Source organism: Bos grunniens, chromosome 4 (assembly GCF_055505025.1).
Source record: "Bos grunniens cultivar Pamir isolate PY7600 chromosome 4, Bosgru_T2T1.0, whole genome shotgun sequence".
Lineage (NCBI taxonomy): Eukaryota > Metazoa > Chordata > Mammalia > Artiodactyla > Bovidae > Bos > Bos grunniens.
In genome coordinates this window covers 49,151,247-49,165,388 of record NC_141168.1, presented here as the reverse complement: position 1 = coordinate 49,165,388, position 14,142 = coordinate 49,151,247, and the positions used below count along the sequence as shown (strand labels likewise).

General features: G+C 40.9%; 2 protein-coding genes across 2 annotated transcripts in view; both read left to right on the top strand.

Annotated features, from left to right (window-relative positions):
* The window catches only part of GSDME (gasdermin E), a 113,619-nt gene that overhangs the window by 14,861 nt on the left and 84,616 nt on the right, over positions 1-14,142 (top strand). The window lies entirely within an intron of this gene.
* Positions 2,806-4,503, top strand: LOC147374077 (EP300-interacting inhibitor of differentiation 1-like). Its single transcript, XM_086396332.1, has one exon. The coding sequence runs from the start codon at positions 2,842-2,844 to the stop codon at positions 3,412-3,414; it is 573 nt and encodes a 190-aa protein (XP_086252458.1). The 5' UTR covers positions 2,806-2,841; the 3' UTR covers positions 3,415-4,503.

Genomic DNA, 14,142 nt, shown 5'->3' with positions numbered 1-14,142 from the left:
CAACTAACCATTTCCTCATCTCTCTCCCTCTCCTTGGATCTCCCTTTTCCTTGAGACACAATATTGAAATTCAGTTCAGTTTAGTCACTCAGTCATGTCTGACTCTTTGCGAACCCATGGACTACAGCATGCCAGGCCTCCCTGTCCATCACCAACTCCTGGAGTTTCCTCAAACTCATGTCCATTGAGTTGGTGATACCATCCAACCATCTCATCCTCTATTGTCCCCTTCTCCTCCCACCTTCAATCTTTCCCAGCATCAGGGTCTTTTCAAATGTCAGTTCTTTGCATCAGATGGCCAAAGTACTGGAGTTTCAGCTTCAGCAGTCTTTCCAGTGAATATTCAGGACTGATTTCCTTTAGGATGGACTGGTTGGATCTCCTTGCAGTGAAATTAGGCCAGCTAATAACTCTACAATGGCCTCTAAGTGTTTAAGTGAAAGAAGAGTCACATGTCTCTCACTTTAAATTAAAATCTAGAAATCACTAAGTTTAGTGAGGAAGACATGTTGAAAGTCAAGACAAGCTGAAAGCAGGCCTCTTGCACCAAACAAGTTGTGAATGCAAAGGAAAACTTGGAGGAAATTAAAACTGCAACTCCAGTGAGTGCATGAACTAAGTGGAACAGCCTTATGCTGATATAAAGAAAGTTTTGGTGCTCTGAATAGATCAGAGCAGCTGCAACATTCCCATAAGCCAAAGCCTAGTCCAGAGCAAGGTCCTAACTCTCTGCAATTCTATGAAGATTGAAAGAGGTGAGAAAGCTGCAGAAAAAAAGGTTGAAGATAGCAGAGGGTAGTTTATGAAGTTTAAGGGAAAAAAAGCTATCTCCATAACATAAAAGAGCAAGGCGAAGCAGCAAGTGCTGATGTAGAATTGTAGCAGATTATTTAGACGATCTAAGGTAATTAGGGCTTCCCTTGTAGCTCGGTCAGTAAAGAATCTGCCTGCAGTACAGGAGACCTGGGTTTGATCCCTGGCCCCTGGAGAAGAAAATGGCAACCCACTCCAGTATTCTTGCCTGGAAAATCTCATGGACAGAGGAGCCTGGTGGGCTGCAGTCCATGGGGTCGCAAAGAGTCAGGCACGACTGAGCGACTAACACTTATTTACTTACTTAAGGTAATTAATGAAGGTGGCTACACTAAACAGGTCTTCAATGTAGATAAAAATGCCTTCTATTGGAGGAAGGTATCATCTAAGACTTTCATAGCTGGAGAGGAAAAGTCAGTACCTGGCTTCAAAGCTTCAAAGGATAGATTGATGCTCATATTAGAGGATCATGTAGCTGCTGACTTTAAGTTGAAGCCAGTACTCATTTGTTATTTCAAAAGTCCTAGGGCACTTAAGAGTCATGCTAAGTCTACTCTGCCTGTGCTCTGTAAGTGAAAAAACAAAGCATGGATTACAGCACATCTGTTTACAACATGGTTTACTGAATATTTTCAGCCTAGTATGGAGACCAATTGCTCAGAAAAGAAAGACCACTTTGAAAATATTACTGCCTATTGACAATACACCTAGTCATCCAAGAGCTCTGATGGAGATGTACAATGTGATTAATGTTGTTTTCATGCCTGGCTAACACAACATCCATTCTGCCGCCCATGGATCAAGGAATGCTTTCAACTTTAGAGTCTTATTAAGAAGTACATTTCGGAGCTTCCCTGGAAAGCTTCACTTTCACACTTCACTTCACTTCACAACGCAGGTGGTGGGGTTTGATCCCTGGTTGGCAAGCTAAGATCCCACATGCCTCGTGGCCAAAAAAAAGAAAAAACCCATAAAACAGAAGCAATGTAACAAATTCAATAAAGACTTTTAAAGAAGGGGCTGTATCTTAAAATAATAAAAATAAATGCATTTCATAAGGCTATAGCTGCAATAGGTAGTAATTCCTCTGATTTGGGCAAAGTAAATTGAAACCCCATGGAAAGACTGTATCATTCTAGGTGCCATTTAAGAACATTTGCTATTCATGGGAGAGGCCAAAATATGGACATTAACAAGAGTTTGAAAGACGTTAATTGCAAGCCTCATGGATAACTTTTAGGGGTTGAAGACTTCAGTGGAAGAAGTAACTGCAGATATGATGGAAATAGCATGAGAACTATTGAATAGAATCATAACTGGAACCTGGAGATGAGGATGAATTGCTGAAATCTTGTGATACAGCTTAAACGGATGAGAAGCTCTTATGCACGAGCAGAAAAAACAAAACAATGGTGGTTCATTAAGGAACCTATGCCTGTGAAAATACTGTGACTGTTGATATAACAACAAAGGATTTAGAATAGTGCCTACACGTAGCTTATAAAACAGTGGCAGAGTTTGCAAAGGACTGACTCCAATTTTGCAAAAAAGTTCTACTGTAGGTAAAATGCCAACAGGCAGCACTGCATACTACAGAGAAACTGTTCATGAAAGGAAGAATAAATTCAGCTAACATAATTGTTATCTTAATTTAAGAAATTGTTATAATTGCCCCAGCCTTTAGCAACCACTATCCTGGTCAGTCAGCAGCCATTAAGCCAGGACCCTCCACCACCAAAAAAAGATTAGGACTCCTTAAAGGTTAGATGATGGTTAGCAACTTTTAAATTAACTTATGTACATTTTTTAGATGTGCTATTGAACAATTAATATACTACAGTGTAGTATAAATACAACTTTTATGCAAGTTGGGAAACAAAAAAGCTTGTGTCACTAGCTTTATTGCAATATTTACTTTATTAAGTGATCTGAAACTAAACGTACAGTATCTTCCAGGTATACCTGTAGAATGAAAAAAATAATTTAGGGAAAACGAATGACTTGTGGGGAGGTTGAGCTGCTTGCACTATGTCTGAAATGAACGAGCTGTCCGAGCTCTATGAGAACACCGATCTGCAAATGGATGTGATTCCTGGTGAGAGTGACCTTCCGCACATGGAGGTAGGCGGCGGGAGCCGGGAGCTATCCCCGAACCCCTCCCGCGCCGGGGCCCCGCCGCAACTGGAGGAGGAGGGCCCAATGGAGGAGGAGGCGGCCCAGCCAATGGCGGAGCCACAGGGGCCCCGAGGCCTCGCTAGCCGGCCCAGCCCTGGGGAGCAGCCAGGCCAGATCGCGGGCCCTGATTTCGAGAGCGAGGACGAGGGCGAGGAATTCGATGACTGGGAGGACGACTATGACTATCCGGAAGAGGAGCCGCTCAGTGGTGCGGGCTACAGAGTATCAGCGGCCCTTGAAGAAGCCAACAAGATGTTTCTGAGAACCTCCAGAGCCAGAGAAGCAGCTCTGGATGGCGGGTTTCAGATGCATTATGAGAAGACCCCGTTTGATCAATTGGCTTTTATCGAAGAGTTTTTTTCACTTATGGTTGTCAATCGTCTGACGGAAGAACTCGGCTGTGATGAGATCATTGACAGAGAGTAGTTAAATGCTGTTAAGAGAGGAGGAAGCTGCTTGAGGAGAGACTCAGCATTCCACTGTCTTTTGGGTTCATTCCAAATAGTTCTGTGCCAATGAAAAACTTAATCTTCCAAAAAAAATTTTTTTTTCTGCAGAGTAGAATAAGGTAGTGACTGCACAGTTATGAAAAAGGAAGAAAACTGTTAAAGAAGAGTATCTTAGTACTGTTGAAACCTGTTTTCAAGAATGTCCAGAGACACGGCTTTGACTTTGTTGTTTACTCAGAGTAATTTCCTTGCATCGACGAAGATAATCTTTCATGTTTCACTGTAAGGAATGGCTTTTCAAGGATAAGTTATGACCAAGATAGACTGCCAGTACAAGAGCCCACTGATGATAATTATATGAGGAAAAGTAACTGATGTATCCACCTTAGGACATAAGATGTCTTTGAGTTATTTGGACTGAAAGCATATTGAGAAAACTTTAAAGATTCAAGTTTGTAATCTATCCGAGCTGTGGTTATCAAAGGCTAAATTTTTAGTGTAAAATAAATCTACCGAGTATTCTTCAGTATCTCAAAGGATAATCTACCCCCAAAAGAAGTATGTGTCTTGTGTGCTATATCTTAAAACGTGTTTCCAAGAACAACTGAGATTTTGTTTGTACATATATCTTGATCATTTTTAAAGCTACTGTAATCTTTAATTCAAGAAAATTCATTGCCTTGAACATTTTTAAAAGTCAAAACTTAAGACGTCCTTAATAAAGTTTCAAATTTAGATTGTAAAATGTACATGAAATTACAAAGAACACAAACTCTTTCAAATATCAGTATATACTAGAGAATTTTCTGTTTCACTTGCTCTCTTTTTTCATTTAACTTTACAGGCAAAAGACTCTGGTTGAACTTCATAATGTAAGAACTGTTAAATGAACATTGTTAAGGAAAGCCCTACATCTAAAAAAAAGACACTATGAACAGCCCTTAAAAGTTTTAAATCTGCCCAGAAATCCACCTCAGTATCTGAAGTTTCCCTCTGTCTCCTCCTCTAATTAAGCTTGTTTTTGGTTATGCACCAGCATTCAAAATAATAAAGATTTCTTGTTCTCTGTAAAAAAAAAGAAAAAAAAAAAGAAAAAAAAATTATCGCTGATGAGTTTCCAGGAGACCAAGGACAGATTCTTCAGGAATGAAGGTGGGTGAAAGAAAAGCATACGCTGTTGCTGAGTGCAGACTTGCACACCATCTGTGCCTACAGCCTCTCAGACCAGGAAGGCAGTTCAGGTCAAGAGCATGGTGTTCCTTGAAAATGCAATCCCATTACCTAACCAGCACCTGTTAGCTCTGCCTCTCTGCATCCCAACAGGTCCTTAAAAGCTATTGAGTGTTTCATTGTTTGAAATAACCCAAGTTCCAAGCAATTAGATTCTTCATCTTTGAAGGTCAAGTCTCATCAAATGGCCTCTTTTATAGGTAAAAGAGACATTAGCACATAGAAGGAGAGGCACCTGGCCAAGAAAAAAAACCCAAAGAACAAATGTATGTGCATGCTAAGTTCTGTTGAATTGTTTGTGACCCCATGTACCATAGTCCAGGCTTCGTAGTAGCTCAGGGGTAAAGAATCCACCTACAATGCAGGAGATGCTGGAGAAGCGGGGTCAATCCCTGGGTTGGGAAGATCCCCTCAAAAAGGGCATGTTAACCAATTCTAGTATTCTTGCCAGAAGAATCCCATGGACTGAGGAGCCTGTGCTGTGCTTAGTTGCTCAGTCATGTCTGACTCTTTGCTACCCTATAGACTGCAGCCCATCAGGCTCCTCTGTCCATGGGGATTCTCCAGGCAAGACTACTGGAGTGGGTTGCCATGCCTTCCTCCAGGGGATCTTCCCAATCCAGGGATCAAACCCAGATCTCTCATACTGAAGGTGGATTCTTTACTGTTTGAGCTGCCAGGGAAGCCCAAGGATCCTGGTGGGCTACAGTCTATGGGGTTGCCAAGAGTCAGACATGACTAAAGTGACTGAATATGTATAAATGCATGGACTGTAGCCTGCCAATCTCTTCTGTCCATGGGATTCTCTGGGCAAGAATACTGGAGTGGGTTGCCATTCCCTTCTCCAGGGAATCATAATCATCATCATCATACAGATACACAATCTTTTCTCTAAGTTCTAGTAATTGGATTTCTGAAAAATTACTGAACTATATGAAACTCATTCATAAAATCCCAATAACCTTTGCAAAGACATAAAACCAAGTTAGTCATGGAAACTACTAGCATCTGATGAAAAGTATGTCCATGAACTCAACAGCTATCATTTACTAGGCACCAAATATATGCCAGGCACTGTGCCAATTACTTAATCTCTAATTCATAACCACTTGACTGTTCATTTATTCATCTGTGCATCTGAAAGATACTTCTGGAGTGCCTACTCTGTGCTAGACATTGTGAAAAGTGCTCAGGAGGCAGCAACAAAGACAGCCACAACTTTCCTTCTTACAGAGCTTGCACCCCAGCAGGAAAAACAGACATTAGATAGTTAGACAACCGACTAATTAATTAGAATTGAGAAAATTATTATGAAGGAAGATAGTAGACTAAGGTAGACCTTATTAAATCTGTGGGTTGGGGAATGCTGCCAGGAGAAAGTGAACTTGAAGCTGAGACCTGAAGATGAGCCAGAGGCCACCACAGGAGCAGCTGGGGATAGGGTGGTCCTTGTAGATCTAAGTCCTTTAGGAAGAAGCTCAGCTGTAGAGATGAAACAGAGGCCCAGATGGATAACCTGCCTGTGCTCACACAGCCAGTGGGGGTCAGAAAAGAACGTCATCCTAGTTAAACCTTTCCTACTGCACCAAGGGGCCTGTTACACACTCCAGATAAAGAAAGGCATTATTAATGTGTCCACCATGAATTCTAATTGCTGTTCAGTCACTAAGTCAGGTCCAGCTTTTTGCAGCCCCATGAACTGTAGCACGCCAGGCTTGAGTCTGCTCAAACTCATGTACATTGAGTCAGTCATGCCATCTAACCATCTCATCCTTTGGCACCCCCTTCTCTTCTTGCCCTCAATCTTTCCCAGAATCAGGGTCTTTTCCAATGAATCAGCTCTTCACATCAGGTGGCCAAACTGTTGGAGCTTCAGCTTCAGCTTCAGTCCTTCCAGTGAATATTCAGGGTTGATTTCCTTTAGGATTGATTGGTTTGATCCCCTTGCTCACAAAGGGACTCTCAAGAGTCCTCTCTAGCACCATAGTTTAAAAGCATCAGTTGTTTGGCACTCAGCCTTCTTTATGGTCCAACTCTCACATCCATACATGACTACTGGAAAAACCAAAGCTTTGACTGTACTTTGTCAAAGTGATATCTCTGCCTTAAAATATGCTGTCTAGGTTTGTCATAGCTTTCCTTCCAAGGAGCAAGCGTCTTTTAATTCTGTGGCTGTAGTCACCATCTGCAGTGATTTTGGAATCCAAGAAAATAAAATCTGTCACTGTTTCCACTTTTTCCCCTTTATTTGCCATGAAGTGATGGGACTGAATGCCATGATCTAACCACAGATCCAGGGAGCTCAGAGGACACAAAGCTGGACAAATACCAAAGAAATTATACCTAGACATGTCATATCCAAACTGCAGGAAGTCCAAGAGAAAGGAAGAAATCTTGAAAGATGAAAATATAATGCTCATCAGATAGTGGTAAATGCTAAGGGGGCAAAGGGGGCTAAGGAATTGTCCTGGGCAGAGGGTAGGGTGATTCTGTCCTAGTCACTCTATGGAAAATTCTGAACTTCACCCTACTCTTTTTTTCCCTTTAATTTTGCGGAAATTTTCAGTTGTTACTGCTTCAAGTATTTCTTCTGGCCTTTTCTCTCTGTCTTTTCCTTTTGGTATTCTCATTGAATGGACATTATCTTTTGTCCCACAGTTCTTAGACATTTAGTTCTATCCTTTTCAGTCATTTTGCTCTTTGTTTTTTGGCCTTGGATGTTTCTATTAACATTTCCTCAAGCTCAGAGATGCTTACTTCAGTCATGTCCAGTCCAACTAGTCCACCGAAGGCATTCTTCATTTTTCTTAGAATATTTTCAATCTCTAGTATTTCTTTCTCATTCTTTCTTAGAATTTCCATCTCTCTGCTTACACTACTCTCAGGTTCTTTCAGGAGTGTTTTCTGATGAAAACCAATTCTCCAGTTATCTGATTTTAACAGGGTGCCCAATAATTCAATTCAACTCTGACACCAAGTCCTGGATTTAGAGACATAAGAGATATGGGTTCCATCCTTGGGTCAGGAAGATCCCCTGGAGGAGGGCATGGCAACCTACTGCAGTATTCTTGCCTGGAAAATCCCATGGACAGAGGAGCGTGGCAGGCTACAGTCCATAGGGTCACAAAGAGTCGGACGTGACTGAGAAACCTAGCATGTATGTATGCCACATACGTGTGTGTGTGTGGGGTGGAGGATGACCCGTTTCACGGCAGACACCCAGGGGCTGGTTATTCAGCCGAGAGACCCCAGGATAGTCCTGAGGTGCAGGTTTCAGACCTCCTTTCTGTCTCAACTTCTATATTCAGCCACAGGCTAAGGGCTCAGTTCTACAAGGCTGTTTCCACTGCAGACACCAACCCAGGTATCAAGGCTCCAGGTTACCTGCAGTTTTGTTTGACTTGACTACAAATTTGGAGAGTCCTACAACTTCCTCCTACAGGTCTGATAATTTTCTAGAATAATTCATAGAAATCAGAAAAACATTTTGCTTACTATTACCAGTTTGTTATAAAGACACAACTCAGATACAGCCAAATGGAAGAGATGTCTAGGGCAAGGTATGGGGCGAGGGCCGTGAAGCTTTCATGCTCTCTCTGTGTACACCACTTTCCTAGCATCTCAGTGTGTTCACCAACTTGGAAGTTCTACAAACTCTGTTGTTTACTGGGGTTTTATGGCAGTTCTATTACAGAAGCATGATCATTTAAACTGTTGGTGACTGGTGATTGAAAATAATATCTAGTCCCTTTACCTTGCCAGAGGTCAGGGATGTGACTGAAATTTCCAACCCTCTGGTCACATGATTTGGTATTTCCAGTGCTCAACCTCCGTCCTGAAACCATCTAGACATCACTCAGCCAAGAGTCATTTTATCAACACAACAAAGACAACATCATCACTCAGGAGATTCCAAGAGTTTTAGGAGTTCTGTGCCAGGAGCCAGGGACAAAGACCAAAAATTTTTTCTTTCTTATATCACAGTTATCTATGTTCTTATATATTGTTTACTTTTAACCATTAGAACCCTTAGCATATAAAATAGAGTAGTTTTAAATTCCTGGTCTGATTACGCCACTGTTTCTGCCATATTTGAGTCTAGATCTGATGCTTACTCTGTCTTCTCCAGTTGTTTTTGGTTTTCAGTATGCTATGTAATTTTTTGTTGAAAGCTGGGCATGATGTATATCTTAGGTAAAGGAACTGGAGTAAACAGGCCTTCAGGGATGTGGTGAAGATGTCAAGGAGGGCAAGTGTTCTGTGATCCTAGGTTAGATCTCACTCTTAAAGTTTTTTTAGTTGAAGTAGAGTTTATTTACAGTGTTGGGTTAGTTTTAGATGTACAGCGAAGTGATTCTTTTCTATTATAGGAGATTACAAGATATTTAATATAGTTCCCTGTGCTATACAGTAGGCCCTAGTTATTTTTTTATATACTTGTTAATTTTTTATATACTAGTGTGTAGCTGTTAATCCCAAATTCCTAACTTATTCCTCCCCTCTATTTCCCCTTTGACAACTATAAGTTTGTTTCTGTTTTATAAATAAGTTCATTTGTATGAATTTTTTTAAATTCCACAAATCAGTAATATATTGTCCTATTCATTTTTGTCTGACTTACCTCAGTAAGTATGATGCCGGGGACCAGCCCTGGCTGATCCAGGGTGTTCGAAGGAGAGACGGCGTAGGCGAAAATCAGGAAACAATTGCTTAATTAAACGTTAATTAAGGATATAAAGAGTAATAGAATGAGGATAGCTCAGTGAGGAAATTCAGTGGAGAAAAGAGGCTGAATAATTCAGCCAGAAGGTAAGAGAAAGAACGACATGGTGAGACCAAGTTTCGGTGAACAAGGCCCGCACTTTATTTTCCAAAGTAGTTTTTATACCTTAAGTTATGCATAGAGGATAATGGGGGAAGGGGTAGAGTCATGCAGCAAGCCAGGCTTTCTTCCTGCAAACTTATCATATGCAAAAGCTTAGGTGATTTGCATCATCTTCTGGCCCGGAGGCCTGTTAACATTTTAAGACCCTTTCTTCAGAAAACTTATTTTTCTCTAAAGGTGATTGGTCAGGAGCCACCCTCCAAAAGCATTAGATAAAGTTGCATTCCTACAGAGCAAAGGTGTGGTGGGTTATAACAAGAAAAAGAATTAACTCAAGGGTCCCAGGTTACAAACATTAAAGCTACTACTTACACTGATTATATTAATCAATACACTGCCAGGGACACAGCAGGTAAGGGATATGGAAACTTAGCAGCAAACATTGGCCCAACAAGTGAAAATCCCTTCACCAATACAATTTCTAATCAATCTTTTAACTGCTCAAAAGAATCTGTGTTTAGACAGTTTAGAACATCTCCTACCTCTCACAGTTGGGAGGCTCTGAACAATCACATGTGGCCAGAAAAACCTATTCAGGCAGGCTAGAGGATTTCCAAAGGAGTTTGTAGGTTGAAACACTGTCACACCCAGGAATTATTAACTGGAGCTGTAAGCTAACTCTTTTTTCAGAGAGGTAGTGGGGGACAGCCCCCCGTAAAGTCAGAGGTGTAGGTGAAAGCACAAAGCAGAAAGTTGGCAGACTCTGGTTTTGGGTGTAAATGCTTGAGAATTTCCAGGGGGACTCCTAAGGCTCGATCCCGCCTTTGCGTGTGCCGAGCCTCCTTCCTCATGACCTTTGTCATGGCGGAGCTCCTCACGCTGGCTACCGGCAGTGATAGAATTCCAGTTGAGCTATTCCAGATCCTGAAAGATGATGCTGTGGAAAGTGCTGCACTCAATATGCAATATGCACTCAATGTGCAATATGTCCTCAATGTGCAATATGCCGGCTCCTGGCAGTATGATAATCTTTAAGTCCATCCATGTTGCTGCGAATGGCATTATTTCATTCTTTTTTCTGGCTGAGTAGTATTCCATTGAATATATGCACCACATCTTCTTTATCCTTCTGTCTGTCAATGGACATTTAGGTTGTTTCCATGTCTTGGCGATTGTAAATAATGCTGTTATGAACATTGGGGTATATATATCTTTTCAAATTAGAGTTTTCTGCAAATATATGCCCTGGAGTAGGATTGCTGGATCTTATGGCTGCTCTGTGTTTAGTTTTAAGGAATCTCTGTACTGTCCTCCACAGTGGCTGCACCAGTTTACACTCCCACCAACTGTGTAGGAGGGTCCCTTTCCTCCACACCCTGTCCAACATTTATTATTTGTAGACTTTTTGATGATGACCATTCTGACTGGTGTGAGATGGTACCTCACTGTAATAGTTTTGATTTGCATTTTCAATTAATGTGGAATATCTTTTCATGTGTCTTATGGCAATCTGTATGTCTTCTTTGGAGAAATGTCTATTTAGGCCTTCTGTCCATTTTTTGATTGGATTGTTTGATTGAGCTGTATGAACTATTTGTATATTTTGGATATTAAACCTTTGTAGGTCACATCATTTGCAAATATTTTCTCCCATTCTGTAGATTGTCCTTTCGTTTTGTTCATGGTTTCCTTTGTTGTGCAAAAGCTTGTAAGTTTAATTGGGTCCCATTTGCTTATTTTTGCTTTTATTTCTTTGGCCTTGGGGGCCTGTGATTAGCTCTCAGACCTCTAGTGAGCCTCTCAGTTTTTTTCTCCTCTCTTGGGTAGGACAGGGTGGCTAGAGTGGGCTGAAGTTGGGATGTCCCTCCTCCCAGGTCAGTTAGTGTCTTGATAAAATCTCACTAAGTTAGGTTCTGGTAAAATAGTTTCTCTCAAAAGACAGACCTCTTTGTGAAGAAGCAGATACATTTCAGAATGATTCCTTTTTTCCTCCCCATGCTGGAGGCATGAGATTTCCCTCTGGTACTCACGGTGAGAACCTGGCAAGGCCTGGCAGTAAAGCTTGCAGGTGTGGAAAGTTTCTCGCTTTCAGGCTTTTCCACTCTGAGCCTCCAGCAATTGTTCAATTACAGGTCAGATTTTCCTACCTCAGCACTGGTTCCTGCAGAGGTTTCTGCTCTAGTAAATTGTGATTCTTTGTATCTTCAGGTCTTTTTCTCCAAGACAGCAGCATTTCGCCCTATGGCCTCACCCCTCTAACAATTCTAAGAAGAGTTACTGATTATTTCAGTTTGTTTAATTTTTACTTGTTAGGATGCAGTAGTGACTTTCAAACTCCTAAAGTGCCAGAGTGGAAATGCACATATATTTCTTTATTTTCCTATTTATTGTCATTTCAATAAAAAAGTCCAGTAACCAAGCAAAAATCTACATATGTAGTTCAAGTACAAAGAAACAGATCTGGGGTCTACATTTTGTTACATAAAGTTAGGGAGTTAATGGTCCTTGAAGAGGACCATTTGTGCATGTAGCCAATACAAAAGTATTTGTGAAAGGGGAAAGTAACTAGATGAAAGGGGATATTATACAGAAACCTGAGATGGATATTTTACTATATGTCACCACCCTTTTGTTAATATACATATTATTTAAATAGTGCCATGACAGTCCTGGTTAGACGATAAAGGGTTAAAGGAGGGACTAATGATGTAAGCCTTGACATCTACCCAAGAGTGAGAACGAAAGTGATCTTCTCCCCTCCCTACTTCTGCTTTGATAATAAATACGTAGCCCTCTTTGTTCTGTTGCCATGAAACAGGAATGAGTGAACAGCCTTCAGCACATACCAGTCAAACAGACCTGCAAGAATTAAACAATCTTGGTTATTCTTTAGCTGTTACTATTCAGTTCAGTTCAGTCGCTCAGTCATGTCTGACTCTTTGCGACCCCATGAATCACAGCACGCCAGGCCTCCCTGTCCATCACCAGCTCCCGGAGTTCACTCAGACTCATGTCCACCGAGTCAGTGATGCCTAATTACATTTGCACCAACCTAAAGCTGTTACTATTAGGTTGGTGCAAATGTAATTAGGGTTTCAGACCATGAATTTTAAATTATTATAACTAGGTTCAAGCATCTTTAGCAATCAAAATAGGAACCATTACAATCAACACATTTTTGCCAATAAGAAATGTTTGCTTGTTCCTACAGTATAAAAATTCATGCTTCAAGATTCAGTGAAAGCATTTTCTGCATCCTGATGGTGTGGAAGCATTTTCCCTGCAAAAAGTTGTCGAAATGCTTGAAGCAGTAGTCAGTTGACAAGAGGTCAGGTGAATATGACAGATAAGGAAAAACTTTGCAGTCCAGTTCATTCAATTTATGAAGCATTGGTTGTGCAATATGTGGTTGGACACTGTCATGGGGAAGAAGTGGGCCCTTTCTGTTGACTAATACCCGCTTCAGGCAAAACAGTTTTTGGTGCGTCTCATCTATTTACTGAGCATACTTCTCAGATGAACAGACAAGTTTGGTCTTGGAGAACAAAATGAAGCAGGTCAAAGGCCAACAGAGTTTTGTCAAGTGAGCACACTGGTCATAGCAAACAACGTTTTCTAACAACACAGAGACAACTCCACACATGGACATCACCAAATGGTCAATACTGAAATCAGACTGATTATATTCTTTGCAGTCGAAGATGGTGAAGCTCTATACAGTCAGCAAAAACAAGGTCTGGAACTGACTGTGTCTCAGATCATCAGCTCCTTATTGCAAAATTCAGGCTTAAATGAAGAAAGTAGGTAAAACCACTAGGCCATTCAGGTATGATCTAAATCAAATCCCTTTTGATTATACAATGGAGGTGATGAATAGATTCAAGGGATTAGATCTGCTACACAGAGTGCCTGAAGAACTATGGACAGAGGTTTGCAACATTGTACAGGAGGCAGTGACCAGAATCATCCCCAAGAAAAAGAAATGCAAGAAGATAAAATAGTTTTCTGAGGTGGCTTCACAAATAGCTGAGGAAGAAGAGAAGTGAAAAGTAAGGGAGAAAGGGAAAGATATACCCAATTGAATGTGGGGTTCCAGAGAATAGCAAGGAAAGATAAGAAGGCCTTAAGTGAATAATGCAAAGAAGCAGAGAAAAACAATAGAATGGGAAAGACTGGAGATCTCTTCAAGAAAGTTGAAGAAATCAGGGAACATTTCATGTAAGGATGAGCAAATAGATGGGGGAAAAGTGGAAATAGTGACAGATTTTATTTTCCTGGGCTCCAAAATCACTGTGGACAGTGGCTGCAACCATGAAATTAAAAGATGTTTGCTCCTTGGAAGGAAAGCTATGAAAAACCTAGACAGCATATTAAAAAGCAAAAATATCACTGCCGACAAAGGTCTGTATATTCAAAGCTATGGTTTTTCCAGTAGTCATATACAGATGTATGGACATGATGGTCCATATATGGAGAGTCAGACCATAAAGAAGACTGAGCACTGAAGAATTGATACTTTTGAGTTGTGGTATTGAAGACTCTGAGAGTTCATTGGACTGCAAGGAGATCACGGCAGTCAATCCTAATGGAAATCAACCCTGTATATTCACTGGAAGGACTGATGTTGAAGCTGAAACCCCAATAGTTTGG